At 55.7% G+C, this 22,852-nt stretch overlaps 1 protein-coding gene across 10 annotated transcripts in view; it reads right to left on the bottom strand.

Annotated features, from left to right (window-relative positions):
• The window catches only part of MACF1 (microtubule actin crosslinking factor 1), a 151,688-nt gene that overhangs the window by 110,525 nt on the left and 18,311 nt on the right, over positions 1-22,852 (bottom strand). For 6 of the 10 annotated variants that reach the window (XM_033080489.2, XM_033080486.2, XM_033080499.2 and 3 more), the window contains 4 exons: positions 6,912-6,973; positions 5,900-5,989; positions 3,110-3,187; positions 1,689-1,781 (listed from right to left, as the gene is read on the bottom strand). In XM_033080489.2, the coding sequence (XP_032936380.1) occupies positions 1,689-1,781; positions 3,110-3,187; positions 5,900-5,989; positions 6,912-6,973 (323 nt within the window). Of the gene's footprint in view, positions 1-1,688; positions 1,782-3,109; positions 3,188-5,899; positions 5,990-6,911; positions 6,974-8,436; positions 8,535-12,001; positions 12,191-22,852 lie in introns of those variants that run through there. The other 4 variants (XM_033080492.2, XM_033080494.2, XM_033080496.2 and 1 more) reach the window with 2 other exon arrangements.

Here is a 22,852-nt window from a genome sequence, read left to right as displayed (position 1 = left end):
TCCAGGGTGGCATGGAGGGGACGCAGGACATCCTGACACCCCTCTCATGCAACAGAGGATGCCCCAGAGCTGGGTGACCTCGAGGACAGCGGGGACAAGATGCCACAGGCAGGGCCCCACGGAGCTGAGTGACTCATCAGCATCCACAGCCTGCCCGACCCCGGCTGCTTCCCAGCGCCAAAGCCTGGGAAGAGCCTCGTCAGCAGCCTCACACCCAGCTCAGCCCCCTGCTCCCCACAAAAGCCTCTCCCTGAGGCGCTGCCCAGCCTCCAGAAAACACAATCTGCAAGGGCAATCTTCCCCAGGAGTCTCAAAGCCAGCGCCAGTCCCGTCTGGAAGATGCCAGCAGGGATAAGGCAGGGAGCTGGGATGGATGCAGATCCCACAGGGAATTGGGATGGATGCAGATCCCACAGAGAGCTGGGATGCAGCAGATCCCACAGAGAGCTGGGATGCAGCAGATCCCACAGGGAACTGGGATGCAGAAGATCCCACAGGGAATTGGGATGCAGCAGATCCCAATGGGAGCTGGGATACAGCAGATCCCACAGGGAGCTGGGATGCAGAAGATCCCACAGGGAATTGGGATGGATGCAGCAGATCCCACAGGGAGCTGGGATGCAGCAGGTCCCACAGGGAGCTGGAATACAGCAGATCCCACAGGGAACTGGAATGCAGCAGATCCCACATGGAACTGGGATGCAGCAGATCCCACAGGGAGCTGGGATGCAGCAGGTCCCACAGGGAGCTGGGATGGATGCAGATCCCACAGGGAGCTGGGATGGATGCAGCAGATCCCACAGGGAGCTGGGATGGATGCAGCAGATCCCACAGAGAGCTGGGATGGATGCAGCAGATCCCACAGAGAGCTGGGAATCAGCAGATCCCACAGAGAGCTGGGAATCAGCAGATCCCACAGGGAGCTGGAATGCAGCAGATCCCACATGGAACTGGGATGCAGCAGATCCCACAGGGAGCTGGGATGGATGCAGATCCCACAGAGAGCTGGGATGGATGCAGATCCCACAGGGAGCTGGAATGCATTCAGCAGATCCCAGAGAGAACTGGAATACAGCAGATCCCAGAGGGAGCTGGGATGCAGCAGACCCCACAGAGATGATACCACGAGCAGCCCTGCCCAGCAAACCCCAAATGCCAACTCACTGATGGCCACACATCATCCCCCTGAAGCCACCAGAGCTACAACTGGATCATCTGAAGCCATTAAAGACCCAAAACTCGCTGTTCCGAGAGAATCTCTAGCACACAATTGCTGGAGACAGTCCCAGCTCAGAGCACTTCTCCCATCCCTGTGCTGTCACCCAGCTGACACACTCCATCCCAGGGAAAAGTTCTGTGGCTGCACTGACCACCCAAAGGGCTGGGATAACAGCCTGTGGCCCCTTCCAAATTTGTTCTTCTCTTCCAGAGACTCCAGCTGAGCAAACAGCCACGGCCAACAACCCTGGGAGACCACACAACCCATCATTAATGATTTCATCATGCAAATGATGAGGGGAGGGTGTTGCTGCTCTCCCAATGTGTCTCCATGACACTGCCATGAACCTCCAGACCCATCCACATGCTGACAGCACCATGGAAAATGCAGGAATCACAGATTCCACCGCCCTGGAGAAACAACACAACACCTGCCCCGAATCCTCCAGCAAGAAAATTCCATGTCCTACCTGGAAGTGGAGGATGATGGTCCAGATGAGCCCCAGGGTGAGCTTGGGGTTGCCATCTGTGATGTCATCATTGCGGATATTCACCAGTTTCACCTGGGAAAAAAAAGGCAACAGAAGGGTTGAAGTTTTTTTATCAACCTCAACACGCTGTCCCCAAGGCCACCCCAGGCATTCCAGTGAGGAGCAGGCACACAGGAAGGCCCCAGTGCTTCCCAAAGAGGCAGAAATGTCACCTCATCTGGTTTGGGGAGGATTTTTCCATGTTTTCCAGCACTCTCCATCCAGAAGTGCTTTCCCAGCACTTAAGGGCTTCACTTCAGCTCACAGAGCAGCATCCCCAAAGCCCTGAGCACTGGTGCATAATTCACCAGCTCCAGACCACAGAGAGCAGGGAAAAAGGGGATGACCAAGCTTTAACTCCAGTCTGGGCTCCAAACCAAGCTCTGATGAAGGCAGAACACCCTCACTCCTCCCCTGGGGGAGTCCCCACAGCTCTGTGGGACCCCACAGATCATCCCCTGGATGGGGAAAGACATCCCAGCAAGGCCACCACACTTCAAAGGAAAAAGCTGTTTCATCCAAGTGGAGAAACGAGTTCCCCAGAGCCCTTGGCAAAATGTCTCTATCAAGGAGCTGAGGAGGAGGAGGAAGGGGGGCTGGAAGCAGCTCACCCTCCCTGGAGTAGAGAATGTGCTCAAATTTATTCCATGCCCTCAGGCCAGCAGCGAGGGAGAAAAGTCTGTGCTTCAGCATGAACTGGCACCATTTATCATCATCATCATCATCATCATCACCTTGGCATATCTGGGAGCATCAGGTGGGGAGAACCTGACCCAACAGGCAGAACAGGACACCTGGCCCCCAGGGTTCCACCTGCACAGCCAGCAAGTCTCGGGATGCATCCCATTGCTGCAGGCAGGATCTGCCCAGGCTGTGGAGCTCAGCTGCTCTCTGCCAGCTGCACAGGCACTGAGGGCTCCCAAAAACCTGCTCCTCCAAAACCTGAGGGATGATGAGTCCATGCTGGGGTGATGCCACACAGCAACACCCCCAGTGCCAGCCCTGAGCTGGGCAGAGCCAGCTGCCACAGCTCCCCAAAATTCAGTGGGAAAGCACAGCCACACATCCCCACAGCCAGCATGTGCCAGAGAGCCCCAGGGGAGGTTTTTGGGGTGCTAAATGGACATTTGCCAACCCTTTCTCAGAGCTGGGGTCAGGTCCCTTTCTCACAGTGATTTTTGTGTGCAGGGGTGGTTTCCAGAGGCACAACACCCCCAGGGAAAAGCCCCCTGAAATCAGCCCCCTCAATCAGCACAGCCCAGGCTGAGGCTGCTCCTCCACTCCTCCCAAAGCCTCAGACAAGATAAAAAAATCCACAAACCACATCCAGCTGTGCTGGATGAGCTTTTATCAGCCCTTACCTGTCGCTGCTTCAGGAAATCCAGGGCAATCTGCACGTTCTGCAGGCGGTGGAAGCGCATCCTCCCCTTCTCACGTGGCTGCAAGACACAGGCAGCACTTTTAGGTCAGGCTTTTGGGGCTGGGCTGGAAGCACCCCACATGCTGAGTGATCCCCACACACTCTGTGCCCTCCTGTCAGCGTGCTGTGCCCCTAAACATCCTGCTCTACCTCATCTGGAGTGAGGAAGGTCATTGCTATGCACAATCCTGCTGGAAAAAGGTGAAAATGCCCTGCTGGGAGATGGAGGTGGGGAGATGCTGAGATCCAAACTCTGCTGAGGCACTGAGGGTGTGTGTCCAGGCCTGGCTCAGCCTCTGAGATCCCAGGGTTCAGCAAAGAGAGGGATTCAAACAGGCACAGAGCCCAATTTATCCAGGTGGAAGCAGAGGCAGGACAGGGGGACTCAGTCCAATTTATCCAGGTGGAAGCAGAGGCAGGACAGGGGAGCTCAGCCCAATTTATCCAGGTGGAACAGAGGCAGGACAGGGGAGCTCAGTCCAATTTATCCAGGTGGAACAGAGGCAGGACAGGGGGACTCAGTCCAATTTATCCAGGTAGAACAGAGGCAGGACAGGGGGACTCAGGCTGGGACCACCTGCAGGTCCCCACTGGGGGCAGAGGAACCCTGAGCTCAGCACCAGCCCCTCCAGCTCTTCCCATGCATGGCTGCTGCTCCAGGCACCTCTGAATCCCTTGGGAAGGGGCACAAGACACAGCCTGGGCCCTGCCCTTTGCTGCTGAAGTTGATTTCCAGAGGTATCCATCAGCTGAGCCAGGGAAAGGGGATGGGAGCCTTTGAATCAGCAGGAGAGGGAGGAGCAACACCCAAAACCAAATCCCAGCCTCAATATGAGGAATCACCAGGATGTTCATGGAATCAGAGGAGCTTTGGGCTGGAAAGGACCTTAAAGAGAATCTGATTCCAACCATGGTGGGGGGACACCCCCCACAACCATGCCCTGAACTGTTGGGACACCCAAAGTGCTCTGAGTCCCCTTCTTTTTCCAGGGATGAGCTGTCCTTCCAAGGGGAAAAGCTGTCCCTGCAAGGGGAAAATCTGTCCCTGCAAAGGGAAAATCTGTCCCTGCCAAAGGAAAAATCTGTCCCTGCCAAAGGAAAAGCTGTTCCTGCAAGGGGAAAAGCTGTCCCTGCCAAAGGAAAATCTGTCCCTGCCAAAGGAAAATCTGTCCCTGCCAAAGGAAAAATCTGTCCCTGCAAAGGAAAAATCTGTCCCTGAAAGGGGAAAAGCTGTCCCTGCCAAAGGAAAAATCTGTCCCTGCCAAAGGAAAAATCTGTCCCTGCCAAAGGAAAATCTGTCCCTGCCCAGGGAAACATCTCCAGGGCTGCAAGGAACCATCAGAAGGTGCCCAGCTCCTCCTGCACTGCCCCAGGGAGGTGACAGTGCCCAAGGGCATCATCACCCCGAGCACAGGGGCTGTAAAACACACCTGGGCACATCCTGGGGTCTGACCCTCACCTGGGGCTGTGCTGTGCTCCCCACTCCCATCCCATGCAGGATCCCAGAAGGTGCCTGTGCCAGGAGCTTGTCCATGCAGTGCCAGGTGTGTGCAGCCCTCACAGCAGCGTGCAGGACCTGTCCCTGTCCCTGTCCCCACCCCGTGGAGGGGACACATGCTGTCACACCGCGTGGGTGGCGTGCCCTGCCTGCAGGCTGACAGAAAATCCAGCAGAGCACCCAGGGTGGGTTTTAAACCCCCACAGGGAGGGGATGGCACTGGATTGTCTGGTGGCACTGCCAGGGAGCTGCTGCAGCCAGGGCAGGCTCGACCTACTTCTTCATCATCATCATCTTCCTCCTCCTCGCTGCTCGCACGGCACCAGGCCGGCGCTGTCACCAGGCGAAGGCTCCACTGAGCTGCTGGCTCTACAGGCTAAGGAGGATGGGAGGGAGGGTGGCACAGCAGGGACACAGAATGGAAACCAAAATGTGACACCCAGGCACGAGGAGAAATCAAAAAAACCCAAAAAAACCCAAAAAACCAAAAAAAACCCCAAAAAACCCCAAAAAACAAACAAACAAAACCAAAAAAACCAACCAAAAAAAAAAAACCCAGGACAAGGTGAAGGTGGCTGGGCTCCAGCACTGGAATTCTGAATTCAGGAATTTCCTCCTGCTTTTGGAAGCTGTCTGGATCACAAGTAGAGTGATCCAAGTTTTCAGCCCCCACAAAAAAAACCGATTTGGCGTCTGTGGAGGGTACGGGGGGACGTAGGAGATCTTTGCCCAGATCCTATTTTTGGGGGAAACTGAAATAATTCCTGCAATTGGGATCTTCCCAGTGCTGAGGGAATGTGTCAGTCAGAGAGGGAAGAGGAGGAGGAGGAGGAAGGAGGGGGAACTCTGTGATGCTCCAGGCATCACAAACCCAGGAGCTGAGCACTGAGTGTCACAGCTCAGAGGAACTGCTGGGCACGCTGCCACAGAATCAGTTTTGGGTCAAATTCTGCTCTTATCCATGATTTTAAATATGGAGCCACAGCTGGAAGGTGGGGGTGTGTAAAACTTGGCAAGAAAAAAAGCACCATAAGGTGAGACCAGCCTGGGGAGCTGTTTGAGTAAAAATAAATAAATTAAAAATACAGTAATAAATGTAACAGTAAATAACAATACTCCTAATAATAAAAGAAACAAGGACAGACACGGTGTGAGAAAAGACAGCTGGGGGTGAAGGGGAGCAGGGAGAGCAGGGAGGGGGTTTAGGGGGGACTCCAGAATTTGGGGACTCACCAGCTTCACTCCTGACAGCACTTCCAGGAGGGAGATGAGGTTGTGGCCATCCCTCAGGTCTTCATAGAGGTCATTGATGTGCTTGCGCACCTGGGGAGGGGAAAAGTCACCAAAATTATCACCAGGGACACCAAAATTATCCCCAGGGACAGCAGCCTCCCCTTTCCCAAACAGCCTGGAAGGAGCTGCTGCCAATCCCACACAAAAAACCCAACCTGACTGCAGGTGACCCCATCCTGCAGCCCCTCCTGAATTTAATTTAATTTAATTTAATTTCTCACCCTGCTCACAGCACCTCCCAAAATTCAGCAGAGCAGTTTTCCATGAGCACCATGCAGCCTCTCCTCTCCAAACACCCAGACCCTGTCCTGGGGTTTTACCCACTTGGGAATCCCCAAATGTTTTCCCCCAGCAGCCTCAAGGTTTTTCTCTGTTTTCCCCTCCTCTGTAAGGTTTAGGAAGCAGCCAAAAGCTTGGCACAGAGCTTTGCAAAGCTGGCAGGAAAACACAGCTGGGACACCTAGTGCTCAAACCACATTTTTTTCCTCCTTTTTTATTTTTTCTGGCAAATGGAGAATTAATTAAAACCCACCCAGCATTAACCAAGAAAGCAGGAGGCACTTCATGGTGCCATGTTAATCCTGATTAACAAACTCTGGATGTTGTCCCCACCCTGGAGCATCTTTCAAAGGACAAAAATTCCCTTTTTTCCTGGCTGGGGGGTACAAGGTGGGGTCAGGATCTTCTCCTTTCCAGGATGCACAAGGCTCAGGTTAAGCAAGGATCAGGAGGGAAAGGTAATAAAAGGGCTGTGTGGTGATGCTACAATTCCCCCAAAATGCTCCAGCACATCCTGCTCTGCTCTGGCTCATGTGAACACTCAAAACAAACAATCCTAGCATAAAAAAAAAAATTAAAACCTTTAAAAAAGCATTTATCTGCCAGTCCTGAGCTGCAACAAACAGAGAGACAGCAATTTCAGTGGCTTTATAACCAAATCCGTGACTCTTACCTTCATCAAGTGTTTATTGACCCATTTAGTGAAGGTTTTCTTTTGGACTCTGTCCCGTTCATCTGTCAAAAGGAAACAAAGGCAGCTCTTGGTCAGTGGTTCTCATGCAGAAACTCAAACGACTTTGAAATGACGGGAAGAGACAGAGGGATCGCCGGCGGTGCCAGCCCGGATCCCAGGGAACAGAGGCAGATTATTCAGGGAATGCTTCGGGATGGGGCCGTTCACGAGGCTCCAGCACAGCCCCAGGGCAGGGAAATGCCGCTCACAACAAAATAAATCGGTTTTTTTTAATGGTGAGAATAACGATATTTAGTGGATTACTGGGATAGGTACAAGCTGGAATTTATCTGTGCCTTCCCAGGGAGGCAAAGCTCGATTTTAGGAGGGTGAACCCCTCTCCCCTGCCCACTCCTGGAAGGTTTTAGGGTGTTACATAAACCCCCAGATGTCCCACAACAGGTCCTGGCCAGCGCGTGCAATTAGCAGCTTATTCTGTCGCCGTATTTTTGGTTCATTGGATTGCCAGGATTTAATGTTTATTCCTGTCCAACAGCCACAGCTCAGCCCTGGCTGGGCACTGGGAGCTCTGAGTGCTGCTGGGACAGGGTGACAATGGGGGGGTGACATCCCCAGGGGGTCCCAGTCCCCACGGGTGACAGGGGACGGGATGGGAAATGTTGTGGTGACACCAAGCAGAGATGGGGGAGCTCTAGGCAGGCTTTTTGCTCCATGGAAAAATAAAATCAAAGGAAAAACACTGGGAAAAAAAAGGTGAAAGGAGATTCCCACAGGGCAAGGAGGGTCCAACTCAGCTCCCCAAGCAGTGAGGGGGGTCAGGGCAGCCCTGTGTCCAGCAGGATTTAACAACATCACAGAGAGATCCCCAGCACCAACCCATCTGCATCTCCAGCCCAGAAAATCCAGAAGATATTTGAAAGGACGAGCCCTGCTCACCCAAAACACATCTCTGACATCAGGATCTACCAGGCAGCAGCGCTCCTTGCTTTGGTTTTAAGTCAAAAAATCGAGAAAAAGGACAAAACCAGCATCTCCCAGTCCAAGCACAGCCCTGGGATGGGAGGTCGCTGGGGGTCTCTGCCCAGCCCTGGGGACACTCAGGAAAACCTCCCGATGTTTCCATCCCCGCAGGTTGGAAAGCACCACCCAACGTTCTCCTCTTCCTCTTCCTCTTCCTCACCGCAGCTTCCCCTCCGACACGTGGCACGGGGTGACACAAGCGTCACCTCCCCGTGTCCCACCCCGTCCCCAGCCCACGGCACGGACCCAGGAGCCAAAATCCAGCCTTGGGCTGAGCCGCATCCACCCTCCCTTCCCATCCCAAGCCTTGGCACGGCTCCCCAGGAGCTGCCACATCCATGGGATGCTGCGTGGCTCCCGTGCGTTCTTTGGGATTTTCCTTCACCGCACCCCTCCAGAGCTGCAGCGCCGGGTCCCTTCCCAACTCTGCCGTCCTTTTGGGATGGATAAATCCCAGAATTGTCCCTGGGCAGTGGGTACTAACCAATGCAGCACATCCGGCACACCAGGCAGGCGCTGAGCCGCCTCCTCTCCCCGGACAGAATCCGCCTCTCCATCGCCCCAGAGCTGGATCCCGGCAAAGCGGGGAAGGGTCTTCAAGGCAGCACCTCCTGCTCGCCAAGCTCGACCCCGGCGGGTGCGGACGGATGAGTTCTGGGCCACAGCTCCTCCCACCGAGCCACTTCCTTACCCCCGGTGCCCCCGGTGCGGGCAGTGCCCGTTCCTCCTCCGCCGCATCACCGACCCCGGCTCCTCCGGGGGCTCTGCCAAACCCTCACCAGCACCACAACAGCTTGGAAACCCGCAGGGAAGGAAGATCCCAGGGTGGAACAGCTCGGAAAAATCGCAGGGTAGAGCTGCTGTTCCCCCCCGACCCGCGGGGATGCAGCGATGCCGGGTCGGGATGCGGGCACAGCCGGGCACTGCCCGCTCCGCCGGCTCTTGGCTTGTTTTTCCTCGCCTTGTTTTCCAGCTAATTGCACCAGGAGGGACAATGCCGAGCTGTTCTCCGCGCTGCCCAAACCGTGTCCCAGGTCCGGAGCGCTGGGGCTGGCACGCGGGGAGATAACGGGGGCCGCTTTATCACCGCCTCTCTTCCTCTTCTTCTAAATATAATCCCCCTGCAGCCCTTCTGCCGGCTGCTGAGCCGGCCTGGAGGGCGAGACGAGCCTGGGCAAGGTGGGGTGGAGTCCCTGAGCATCGCAGGGGGACACGGGGATGTCACCGTGTCGCACACGGACTAATGGGCAGGCAGCCACCTCCAGCGCTGCATCCCTGGGATGCCCACAGGCTCCTCCACGAGATTCCTCCTGCCATGTCCCGCAGAAATTGGGGGGTTCCTTCCCATTTTTTGGCCCTGACTCACCTCCTTCGGGTGGTTCCCGGGTTCTAACCAGATTAAAGCTCCCCAGCCCGGACCCGCGCTATCAGCTGAGCTAATAATAATGCTGGTTACTGCTTACTAACAATATTAAGGCATTGCAAGCTTATCTGTGCCCAGCTAATCTTTTCCAGAGTCGCCCTGACAAATAACTTGTTGCAATCCCCCCGTGCTCGTCCCCTCCCTGGTCTAGCTGAGGTTTGCTGGTCACAGCCACCAAAAACCACGGAGACACTGCAGGAACAGAGGGAAAATCACTGGGAAAAGGAAAGGAAAATCTGTCCCCGGGCTGCAGAGCCTCAGGTCCCTCACACAGGGCATGGAGCAAAGGCTGGTGGCAGTGACACAGGGGACACCATCAGCAAACAGAGCCCACGAGGATCTGCAGGACCACACGTGGTTTAATTCCCTCCCCACCTGCTCTCCCAACACTGAGCTCAGCTCAGTGCATCCCCAAAAAATGGGGATCCCAAAGGAATTGGGGCCCTGCAGCACAAATCCCCCCACAGAGGCTCAAGGTGGTGGCTGCACAAGGGGAAGGAAAAAACACCCTGCCCCACAACTCCAGAAAAACTCCCACTCCCCATCCTGACAGATCTCAGCATCCCCAGGCGTTTTCCATCCTCACAGGGATGGCTCCCACAGGTGCTGGATGCCAGAGAACCCCCAGCACCACCACAGCTCCCTGCACAGACAATTCCCTCCCTGTTTGCCTCTGTCCTGGCAGCCTGCCTGTCCCCAGCAGCTCCCAACACGTCCAGCCAGGAGCTGCTGCTCCCCCCCAGATCTCTCCTCCATCCTCACCAGCCTTGCTCAGTGCCACACTCCATCCCTGTGTGCCTGCTCCTGCCCCAGGCCTCTGCCAGAATCCAGGAACCAGCAGGATAAAAGGTTCCTTAGCTCCTTAGATCCCTAATCCCAACCCTGCTTTGGCACCCAACACCCTCTGGATTTTTGGGATCCTTAGGAGAGAACCAGGGGGTTTCATGTCACCCATCAGCTCCTGGAATAAAGTTGGGAATAAAGTCCCAAACTTTCTCTGCTGTTAAATCCAAAGGAACACAGACAGGGCACTGCCCTGGGTGATCTCTCAGAGATCTCCAAGATATCTCCAAACCCTCACTCAGTGTGAAAGTGGGATTAAACAAGAGCCAACCATGGGGTAAAGGACGGGTTGGTTACTTAAAAAAGCCCAAATTCCAAATTTTTAAGCATTGAAACCCAGTGTTTTCCCTTCAAGGCAAGCAAAGAATGAGGATGCACAGGGGTCTTTTTGAACCTGGCACTTTTGAGAGGGGGGGATACGCAAAAAAATCCGTCTGGCTGAGGAGCACAAAGTATTTAAAACATGCTGGCTGCCAACTTGAGAGCTGACATAATCCATCATGACAACAGAGCCAACAGGGCAGGATTTACAGAGCCTTTCACCCAGGGAGCAGGAAACGGAGCCTGATTCAGCCTGGAAGAATGCACAAGAGATACCTGCGGTGGAAAAGTATCCAACACCCGGATATTTAATGAGGGAGACACCTGAGATGTGGTGACGAAAAAGGAGAGCAGGGCAGATGCTCAGCAGAGCTGGGTGAGCGTCACAGAGTGAAAAACCTGCTGCAAAATGATCCTGGTGTTCCAGGATTGGGCTTTACATGCCCTTTGCTGAGAAGAAAAAAAAAAAAAAGTGATGAAAGAAAACAGGTTTTGAATATATATGCTGCTTGCAACACTTAATCCAGGTTTTTTTATAAAAGGGGGAAAACATCCCTCCAAAAAGGATGATAGTCCAGTTGGGAAGCACCCAAGAGGTCCCCAAAAGGAGCCAAGAACATCACTGGACAACACTGGGCAGCCACGGAGATTAATGGAGTGGGCAGGCCGGGAGGAATTGCAGCAAGGCTGGGTTTAGTGGGTGACAGGGTGAATTCTGTGTTTGTGCAACTCCCTCTCCACCTCCCCTCTCCCAGCAGCTCGGAGGGAGAAGGGAAGAAGCGGATCCCGAAAGGAGCATCCAGGGAAAAGGAAAATCCTGCGCGCGCTGCAGTCCCGCCCTTTTTCATGGAAAAAAAAAAAAAGAAAAAAGGGAAAGAAAAGAGGGAATCGGTCATGGAGGCGGGGAGAGGGCCCCATGCGGAGGCACAGGCGAGAACAAGCAGCGCTGCAAAGAAAGAGCGAGGAATCAAAACAAACAAATCCCAGCGGGGAGGAGAAGTCGGGACGGAGTTACCAAAAACTTCGGAGTTACCAAAACCTCGTCTGGGGCTTGGAGCTGTCCCCACAGCCCTGAAACAAATCCTTGCCCTCCTCGGGCAGTCATGTGCGAGCCCTATTTTGGGAAACTGAGGCAGGGTCAGCCCCGGTGCCAGCTCCGGGAGAATCTCCTGGAGGAATCTGTCAAGGCGAGGGGTGGGAGGCAAACCAAAAAAATAACCTCACCCCCATCCACACCCACCATTCATCCCAGTGTCCCCCAGCCCCACACAGGCCGGGAATGGGCGGTGAGGCCGAATTTAGGCACTCAAACCTTTCCCCACCGAGAGCTCCGCGCTGCCGCCTCCTCCTCCTCCCTCCTCCTCCTCCTCCTCCTCCCCACGGCCACGTCCGTCCTTGTCCCTGTCGCTGCTGATCCCACGGCTCCTGGGGAGGGAAAACAACCCCCAGAACACCCCCGTACCTTCCCTGCTCCGGCTCCTCCAGTACAGGACGCCGGCGATGCCCAGGACGTGGCTCAGCACAAAGGCAGCGGGTGGCAGATAGGAGCTCTGCGACAGAGGCATCGCTCCCTATTCCCGGCCCGTTATCCCAAATTTCCTCCTCCTTCTCGAGCCCGGCATGGCCGGGAGGGTGAGGAGATGGGGGCTGAGCCGTTGCTTGGAGTAAAAAAAAAAAAACTTTCCAAAACTTTCCCAAAGTTGCTGCGCCTCTGCCTGCAGCTGGCCGCGTCCTGCGCTGTCCCCGGAGCTGGCAGGGACAGGGACAGATTTGGGAGCTCCGAGAGGGGGCGGGAAAAGGGAGAAAAGAGAACGTCAGGCCGGCTCAAACATCTTTCCTCGGAGTTCTGGCGGCCAAACTTCGCTCTGTGTGTGTGTGTGTGTGTGTGTCCCCCTCCCTTCCCCGCTGCTGGCCGGGGAGGAGACGTCATCTCCTCAATATCCTTTGCCAGCCCCGGAGCTGCAGCCCTGGGGATATCGGAGACAGCGCTGCCGTGGTGGCATGGCCACAATGTCCCCGGACTCACGGCGGGGGGGGGCTTGGGACAAGCACAGAACCTCAATTTCCCTTCCCTGATGGGTGACAGCAGCAGCGTCCCCTGGCAGCAGGCAGGCAGAGATGTGAAATGAAACTCCGGCTGGGATGTGGAGGCAGCAATTCCAGGGGTTCCTGGGGTGTTTATTTGGGATGGCACCCTGCTCACAGAGCAGCCACAGCAACAAAATCTGTGCTTCTGGGAGCTGAGGACCACATCCCCATCACCGCTCTGAACAGAATTATTTCCCAAGAGGAAACACCCCAAAGATGCTCTGACACCAGAGCCTGGTGCATCTCCCCACCCTCCCCATGGCTGGGTGTTCTGTTTGCCCCTCAGCAGGGCAGATTTTGCAGCTCAGCCCCATTTACCAGCAGTTTGCACCGTGTTGGGCGTTACTCAGAGTTTCATTTTCGGAAACGCTTCCGCAGCCGGCGGTGCCAGGAACGGGCGCAGAGAAACCGAGAGCAGCCGGTGCCCCTCTGCCGTTGTAACCACAAAAACGGGGTGGGGAGGTTCCCACAAAGCCTGGATCGATCTCACAGCTCGCTCACACAGCTCCACAAGGAGAAACTGGCTCTTGGATAGGAGTTATACGGAATTAAAGGCTCATTTTTCGCTGTTCCCCTCTCCCCAGGGCTCAGACAAGAGGGGGTTGTTCTGCTGGAGCAGAACAGGTGAGGGTGGCACAGAGATGATCTCTGGCTCAGGATTTACTGGTGGGAGAGCCAGGAATCCCAGCTCAGGATTTACTGATGCAGCTCATGCAGGGCCAGATGCCATCCCACAACTCCTGCTCCACTTTTGGGGAACCCCACGAGGTCCAGAGGTTCATCCAGGGGCAAACAGAGATTTAAATTGTATTTACAACCCTGAGCAGCTCCCCAAACCCAACAGCCACCAGCTAGTCAGGCACACAAAGAAAATCATATCAAGCAAAACCTGATAGACCCAAATATTCCAAAACCTGGCAGGGTTTGCCCAGAGAAGTTGTGGCTGCCCCTGGACCCCTGGAAATGTCCAAGGCCAGGTGGGAGAGGGCTTGGGATGGTGGAAGGTGTCCCTTGGAATGAGAATCTTCCCATGATTGCCTCGTTCCCTGGAGGGAACAACATCTTTTGGGACAATGAGAAGGATGATAAAAAATACAGAATTACCCCGGGGCTCGGCGCTGTTGCAATAAATTCTCCAGAGCTCCATCCCTGCCTGGACGAAAAACATCCCAGCATAGTTTTCCTCCAAAAGACGTCTGCTTTCTGTTAAAGCTGCAGGAGGAATGACCCACCACGAGGCCACCATAAATGGGCCCATGGTCCAACCTGCTGGTGAGTGCTGGAGCTGGGATGTGCCCCTGGAAAAGGCTCCAGGATGCAGGAGTTGATTTCCCACATCCCCTCACTCACCCCAGTTGGGGGCTCAGCTGCTCTTGGGATTCCTGGGTGTTTCCTGCACAGAGGGGATGTTAAAATGCTCCAGCTGGAGAAAGGCTTTGGGTGAAATAAATTCTTAAAGTATATATAATTGTGTGTAAATATATGTTTTTATATTTTTTTTATACATATAATTTAACGGGATCATAGAATGCCCTGACTTGGGAAAGACCCACAAGGATCACCAACTTTTGAATTTATTTATATAAATATATATTTATATAAATATACATTTATATCACTACATCCCTCTGCTGCATCACCCTGGGGCTTCCTGTGATCCCAAATTCACCCAGCTCAGTTTAACACCATCACCCCACTTTCCTTTTCCCTCTGCAGGAAGCTGATAGGGCAGGAAGGAGGTGTCAGAAATCAAATTTTGGGGTGACTCTACCAAGCTCTGGGGACCACCCAACCCCGGATGCAGCCACCAGCCCTCACCCCCTCCCCCTTCCTGCCATGGAAACCACCCCAAAACACAAACAGCTCATTTTTAGTTCCTTGCAAGGCGGCTTTGCCCAGAAAGGAAAGGGGTGGGGAGAGGACTCATCTCCCGCCCTCGCAGGAATTTGGGGAGTGGAGAGGCCCTGCCCTCCCACAGGGGGGGTCCCCACCTTGCAGGGGTTCCACAGGGCAGCATTTTGCATCACTCAGAATGATGGGACCCCACCTGGATTTAGGGGGGGATGCAGATCCCAGACCCCCCTCCCTCCTGCCCTGAGTCATGCCAAGCTTTGGGTGTCCTGAGCTGTTCCTCCCCCCTCCATGTGCCTCCCCTGTGAGTAATGCTCAGGCGACAGAGATCAGCTCCCGGCTCTGGCATCTCCTTATATGACCGGGGAAGCTGCTGGGCAGCGTCACACAGGGAGCAGGGCACAGCCCCCGTGTCCCTGCCACCTCCCAGGGCCACGCAGCCACCCTGGCACGGGTCTGGACAAAGCCACCGGGCTGCTCCTCCATGCCCTGGGTGCAGAAGGCAGCAAAAGGTCCGAGAGGTGTCCCAGCCATGGGAGGTGGCAGCCAGGTGGCACTGTGGAAACGCTGGAATGGGCATGGCTGGGGACACGGGCAGAGCTGGCAGTGCTGAGCTGGGCTGAGCATTGCTGCAGGGCTCTGCCTGCACCCCACCGTGCCCAGGTGCTGTCAGTGCCTCTCCAAAGCCAAGCCCAGCATTGCCTGGAGCAGGAAAAACTGGATGTAGGAGCAGCTGGGAGTGCCCTGGAGGGATCCCTACCCCAAAAGGGTCACTGGGGTCACCCCACTGTGCCCAGGTGCTGCCAGTGACCCCAAAAGCCAAGCCCAGCACCACCTGCAGCAGGAAAAACTGGATGTGGGAACAGCTGGGGGTGTCCTGGAGGGATCTCAACCCCAAAAGAGTCACTGGGGTCACCCCATTGTGCCCAGGTGCTGCCAGAGTCCCCCAAAAGCCAAGCCCAGCAAAGCCCAGCATCGCCTGCAGCAGGAAAAACTGGATGTGGGAACAGCTGGGGGTGTCCTGGAGGGATCCCTACCTCAAAAAGGTCACTGGAGTCACCCCACTGTGCCCAAATGTTGCCAGTGCCCCCCAAAACCAAGCCCAGCATCACCTGCAGCAGGAAAAACTGGATGTGGGAACAGCTGGGGGTGCCCTGGAGGGATCCTTACCCCAAAAGAGTCACTGGGGTCACCCCACTGTGCCCAAGTGCTGCCAGTGCACCCCCAAAGCCAAGCCCAGCAAAGCCCCTGCATTGCCTGCAGCATGAAAAGCTGGATGTGGGAACAGCTGGGGGTGTCGTGGAGGGATCCCTACCCCAAAAGAGTCACTGGGGTCACCCCACTGTGCCCAGGTGCAGCCAGTGCACCCCAATAGACAAGCCCAGCAAAGCTCCTGCAGTAGGAAAAACTGGATGTGGGAGCAGCTGGGGGTGTCCTGGAGGGATCCCCACCCCAAAAAGGGTCATTGGGGTCACCCCACTGTGCCCAGGTGCAGCCAGTGCCCCCCAAAGCCAAGCCCAGCAAAGGTCCTGCATTGCCTGCAGCAGAAAAAACTGGATGTGGAAGCAGCTGGGAGTGTCCTGGAGAGATCTCGACCCCAAAAGGGTCACTGGGGTCATCCCACCGTGCCCAAGTGCTGTCAGTGCACCCCAAAGCCAAGCCCAGCATCACCTGCAGCAGGGAAAACTGGATGTGGGAGCAGCTGGGAGTGCCCTGAAGGGATCCCTACCCCAAAAGGATCATTGGGGTCACCCCACTGTGCCCAGGTGCTGCCAGTGCACCCCAAAGCCAAGCCCAGCATTGCCTGCAGCAGGAAAAACTGGATGTGGGAACAGCTGGGGGTGCCCTGGAGGGATGTCTACCCCAAAAGGGTCATTGGGGTCACCCCACTGTGCCCAACTGCAGCCAGTGCACCCCAAAAGCCAAGCCCAGCATCACCTGCAGCAAGGAAAACTGGATGTGGGAGCAGCTGGGAGTGCCTTGGTGGGATTTTGACCCCAAAAAGGATCATTGGGTCACCCCACCATGCTCAGGTGCTGCCAGTGCCCCCCAAAAGCCAAGCTCAGCAAAGCCCCTGCATTGCCTGGAGCAGGAAAAACTGGATGTGGGAACAGCTGGGGGTGCCCTGAAGGGATCTCGATCCCAAAAGGATCATTGGGGTCACCCCACCGTGCCCACCCCAGTCCCACAGCAGTTCAAGGGCCTGTCCAGCAGCAGTGCTGAGCACACACAAACTCGTGGCTGCAGGACAGGAGCCAGGTTTCCTGCTGTGCTTCCTCAGCAAAGCTTTTCCCCTTTCTGTTGTTTTTTCCTCCTTTCTGGGAGCTTTAGGAAAAAATCTCTTCGGTTATGGAAGCGGCTGAAAATCAACCAGCAGGGGAAGGAGAGTCCAGGATTTGGATCAGGGTAAATCAAAGCATCACCCAGGGGCAGGTGTGGATCTGTCTGAATTTCCCTGGGGGCTGGATGGGGGCACAGGGCTGGAACAAACCCCGCTCCCAACCCCTAAACCCAGGGCACAGAGCACAGCGCCCAGCTGAGATCATCCCCCCTCCCATCACACCCTCCTGGCAAACCACAGCAAAGGCAGCTGCGGACAGACAGACAGACAGACAGCTCAGCAAGACACATCCCTGACTGCTGAGCGCTCCAGCACGTGCCAGGGCACCCCAAATTTGCCGGCAAGCACGGGCAGGGCCCCGCCGGGGCGCGGAGCCTCGCTCCACCCTGCCCGCGGCGCCAGCAGCCTTGGGAAAGGAAAGCCAGAACAAAGATGACGTTTCTTCTGATCCAGGCTATTAAAAACAAGGTGGAACGAGGCAGGTCACAGCTCCCAACGCTGCCCAGCTCAAGGTTCCAGCTCCCATCCCCTGGTGCTGCTGGTGAATCAGCCGGCTGAGCTTGTGCGGGCACAGCCGGTGAGCGCGCGGCTCCTGGCACAGCGGGCACATTCCCCACGTTCAACATTTCCTTCTGGCTTTCATCATCCCCAAGAGGCCACATTCCTGCTGGGAGAAGCCTGCAGGGTTCAGTGCTGGCACTCCTGGGCATCACCACCCAACTCCAGCGCTGCAAAAATTGGGAACTATGGAAAATCTCAGACAGCAATGCTCTTGTGGGTCTGAAAAACCAACATCCCAAACATATGGGGTTTGTGCAAATTGGGGTTTGGCTCTGAGTATCCCTCCAGTGCTCCCCATCTGTACAGAGCAGTGGAGCTCAAGTTTCATCCAGATTAACCAGAGCAGCTCCATCCCACCCAGGGTTCGGGGGCTGTTCTGCACCAGCCCCTCCAAACTCCACCGTGAGCGCAGCACAAATCAATATTTGCCTGCAAATGCCTCGCTCAGGAGCTTCCAAAGGTCAGCAAAACAAGGGGAGAGGGAAGGGGCTGGGAGGGAACCTCGGAACCCCCCCAGGCACCACCAGTGGTAAAACCAGAACCGAGCAAAAGGAAGCTCCAGCGATAAGAACGGAGATGTTCCCTTTTCCAGCAGACGTCTGGGCACCAAAATTAGAATAATATCTTTAAAAAAAGACAAGACTTCCCTTCCCACAGCAGGCTGACAGTGCTGCACTGGGGGGGATGTGGGAAATCACCCCAGGACCCCCTTGCTGTGGGACAGGGAGGTGGAGGGCAGGGATGAGAAGGTTCGAGGCAAGGCTGGAAGCAAACATCATTCCTGTGGCTTTCATCCTGCAAAGGCAAACAGCTGAGCTGGACTGCCACCTGCTCATGACTTAATCATTTGCCAGCAGCATGAACTCCTGCTGCTGGGCTGGAGGGCAAATCCCCCAGCACAGCAGAGGTTATGGGGTCTGTGGGAATGTGACATCCCAACAGCTCCAGTGAGATGGACAGAGCCAACAGGAGAACCCAGAGAATCTCAAAAATAACTCAGGAGATCATTCCCTACAGAGCAGGATCGGGGAGAGGCTCCCACATCTCCTGCAGGAAGAGCAATCAGCATTCCACCTTCGTGTCCTCGGTGGGGATCGCTTTTTGGAGTCAGCACCTTTCCCAGCACTTCCAGCCCTGCTGCCCACCCCTCTGAGCATCCCCCAGAGTGACCCCAGCTCCCTGACACGGACCCCAGCCTCGTGCACACAATTCCATCTCATTCTGAGTCTCTCCAACTCCTCTGGAGCTTTCCCTGCAGCCCAGAGCGAGCGTCACGCTGGAGGGGGGGTGATCTCACCGCTGCTTTCCCAGCATCACCAACCTCCCTCCCTCCATCCACCCTCCCCAAGGCTGCCAGGATTCTGCTGACAGAGCAGCTCAGGCATTATTTCATCGCTTCCCACTTCTGGGAAGCCTCCCGTGGTTTGTCACCCCTGCGAGGACGCTGGCAGCTCCCGCTCATTGAGAGATGCCACGAAATTCGCGGCGGCGGAAAGCACCGAACCCTGCAGAGCTGGCAGCGAGGGAAGCTGGCACTGGGGGCACTGATAAAACAGCTTGGAGCCATCCTGGATTCACCTGGAAGTGCTGGGTGAGAGGGAAGAGGTGAAGCCACAGGTGAGGATGCACAAAAGGAAAACACGAGCGACAGCAGCGCTGGGATGAGCGAGGATTGCTCGCACACCCACGTGCAAGAGGACACACACGTCTGCACGATCCCAGGGGCCTGTGCTGACACGAGAGGTGGCTTCTTTCCCAGGCTGGGGGAGGAGGAGGAAGGTGATGCCATCTCCAGGTCCCTCCCTGCCCCTCCGGCCACGGGGACAGCGCGCACACCTCCACAGAGCCGCGTCTGCACGGCTGGGTAAACAGCGGCGCTGCGATTCCCAGCACACCCCGGCAGCACAGGGACAAAGCCATGAAAAAACAAGTCATGGAAAACACCAAAAACCTCCCCCAGGACCATGAGATTTAATGGAAACCCAGCAGAGGGGATGGGTATAGACCAACCCAAATCCCAAACCCCAAATCCCACAAGAGCGAGCACCAGGGATGCCCTAAATGCTGGAGAAATCCCCCAAATTTCATCTCAGTCCTCCTGGAGGAACCAGGCCCTGCTGTGTGGCTACCCAGGGTGCAGAGCTGCTGGCCAAGCCCCAGAAGAGCCGTGGGGAGCTGGATCCACTCCCCTGGCAGTGGAGGGAAAAAGCCATGAAAACACAAAAACACCAAAACCTCTTCCATTCCCATGAGATTTGATGGAAACCCAGCAGAAGGATGGGCATAGACCAACCTAAATCCCAAATCCTATAGGGGCGAGCACCAGGGATGCCCTAAATGCTGGAGAAATCCCCCAAATTTAGTCTCAGCCCCTCCTGGAGGACCAGGCCCTGCTGTGTGGCTACCCAGGGTGCAGAGCTGCTGGACAAGCCTCAGGAGAGCCGAGGGGAGCCAGATCCAGTCCCCTGGAGTGGACAAAGCCATGAAAAAACAAGTCATGAAAAAAACCAAAACCTCTTCCATCCCCATGAGATTTGATGGAAAACCCAGCAGAAGGAATGGGTACAGACCAACCCAAATCCCAAATCCTACAGGAGTGAGCCCCAGGATTGCCCTAAATGCTGGAGAAATCCCCCAAATTTCATCTCAGCCCCTCCTGGAGGAACCAGGCCCTGCTGGGGTGCAGAGCTGCTGGCCAAGCCCCAGGAGAGCCATGGGGAGCCAGATCCAGTCCCCTGGAGTGGACAAAGCCATGAAAAAACAAGTCATGAAAAAAACCAAAACCTCTTCCATCCCCATGAGATTTAATGGAAACCCAGCAGAGGGGATGGGCATGGAGCAACCCAAATCCCAAACCCCAAATCCCGCACCAGGAATGCCCTAAATGCTGGAGAAACCCCCCAAATTTTGTCTCAGCCCTCCTTGAGGAGCCAGGCTCAGCTGTGCTGTGGCTATGGGGTGCAGAGCTGCTGGCCAAGCCCCAGAAGAGCCGTGGGGAGCCAGATCCAGTCCCCTGGAATGGACAAAGCCATGAAAACACAAAACCACCAAAACCTTCCCCATCCCCATGAGATTTGATGGAAACCCAGCAGAAGGAATGGGTATAGACCAACCCAAACCCCAAACCCCAAATCCCGCACCAGGGATGCCCTAAATGCTGGAGAAATCCCCCAAATTTCCTCTCAGTCTCTCTTGGAGGAGCCAGGCCCTGCTGGGGTGCAGAGCTGCTGGCCAAGCCCCAGCAGAGCCGTGGAGAGCCGGATCCACTCCCCTGGCAGTGGAGGGAAAAAGCCATGAAAACAGAAAAACACCAAAACCTCTTCCATCCCCATGAGATTTGATGGAAAACCCAGCAGAAGGAATGGGTATAGACCAACCCAAAACCCAAATCCCATAGGAGTGAGCACCAGGAATGCCCTAAATGTTGGAGAAATCCCCCAAATTTAGTTTCAGCCCCTCCTGGAGGAACCAGGCCCTGCTGTGTGGCTACCCAGGGTGCAGAGCTGCTGGTCAAGCCCCAGCAGAGCCATGGGGAGCCAGATCCACTCCCCAAGCAGCAGAGGGACAAAGCCATGAAAAACACCAAAACCTCTTCCATCCCCATGAGATTTGATGAAAACCCAGCAGAAGGAATGGGCATAGAGCAACCCAAATCCCAAACCCCAAACCCCAAATCCCAAATCGTGCACCCGCTCCCACAGGAGTGAGCACCAGGAATGCCCTAAATGCTGGAGAAATCCCCCAAATTTCCTCTCAGTCCCTCTTGGAGGAGCCAGGCCCTGCTGGGGTGCAGAGCTGCTGGACAAGCCCCAGAAGAGCCGTGGGGAGCCAGATCCAGTCCCCTGGCAGTGGAGGGACAAAGCCATGAAAACAGAAAAACACCAAAACCTTCCCCAACCCCATGAGATTTAATGGAAACCCAGCAAAAGGAAAGGGCATAGAGCAACCCAAATCCCAAATCCCACAGGAGTGAGCACCAGGGATGCCCTAAACGCTGGAGAAATCCCTCAAATTTAGTCTCAGCCCTCCTGGAGGAGCCAGGCCCTGCTGTGTGGCTACCCAGGGTGCAGAGCTGCTGGCCAAGCCCCAGCAGAGCCGTGGGGAGCCGGATCGGAGCCGCGGCGCTGGGATCATCCCCGGCAGCTCAAGCCCAAGCTTTGCACTTCCCACAGCAGCAGCTTAGGGAGCAGCAAAGCCAGGGGGAGGAGGCATCAAAACTCCTTTTCTAGCAGCTAACAAAAGAGCTGGTGTCTAGGCAGAGAGGCTCCTTATTCCAGCGCCAAGCAGAGGCTGCTTGGCAGCGGGGGAAATGGGGAAATGTTGGGATAGTGGGAACTGGCTGGGCTTTGTTTGAGGGGTGCTGTGTTTGCTCAGCCCCCACACCATGGGGGGGTCAGGGCTGGGCTATCCCCTGGGTTTGGCCACCAGCTCTGCTCCACACAAATAAAGAGAGCACTGGGCAATGTGCTTTAAGTAAATTGTGTGTCTCCCTTTTTTTGCGCCCCAAAAATCAGCTCAGGGTCTCCCCACGCTGCAAACCCGATGTGCAAAACCTCCTGTGAGGAATGGAGGTCAAAGAGAAGGAAGCAGACGATTCCCTCCTCTCTCCCTCTGCAGATGGAGGGCAGGCAGCAACCTTGAGCCCTGATCTCATTAGATGTCCCAAACTAAGCAGTGTGAAACCTGATTAGCGCCGGGCGAAGCTCGTTCTGCCAGCCAGCCCCAGCACTCTGCAGAGGGTGTCTGAGAAGCAAAGCACCCACAGCTGCCTCCCCACAGCACCCAGGAGCTGCTCCAAGCTCCAACACACCCCAGGTCATGGCTGTGTTGTGTCCTCAAGTGATGCTTCATCCCCCCCAGCCAGTTGGTCTTGGCGTGCAGCGGTGCAGAGAAATGTTGGATTTAAAAAAAAAAAAAAAAAAAAAAAGTGGGGGAGGCAGGAGCCCAAAACTTCTGTTCCCTAGAGACCTGCTCTCCTGCAGAGAAACTTAATCCCTGTTAAAAAGCAAATGAAATAATCCAGTTGCTAACACTGCTCTGGCCAAGCCCTGGATGTGCCGGACCCCTCCAGCCTGGCCCAAGCCCAGCAGATTCCCTGAGCTGGACTTTTCTGGGGCTAAAACCACCCCTGGCAGCACAAAGCTACAGAGATCCTCAGCAGGGCACAGCCTGTGAGTGTCCCTGCCTGGCAGGGCTGGAGAAGTGTCCTCCACCCTTTCCCAGGAGACACCAACCCCATCCTCCTGACAAATGGGGACAACAGGGCTGGCAGAGGAGCCAGAACCCACCAGGGGCTCCACCCAGGGAGGACGTTGGTCTTGGATCTCTTATCACACCCGGCCACCTTGGGGTGGCCCCGTCTGCTCCTCCAGGAAGCCACCCCACGATGGGACCAAAGCAAACGGTGACAAGGGGACGTGGCACCACTCCAGCCCTGTGGCACACTGCAGGATGCTGCTCCTGCTCTGACCC

The sequence above is a fragment of the Catharus ustulatus genome, chromosome 26 (genome assembly GCF_009819885.2).
Source record: "Catharus ustulatus isolate bCatUst1 chromosome 26, bCatUst1.pri.v2, whole genome shotgun sequence".
NCBI lineage: Eukaryota > Metazoa > Chordata > Aves > Passeriformes > Turdidae > Catharus > Catharus ustulatus.
This window is presented reverse-complemented; position numbering and strand designations above follow the sequence as displayed.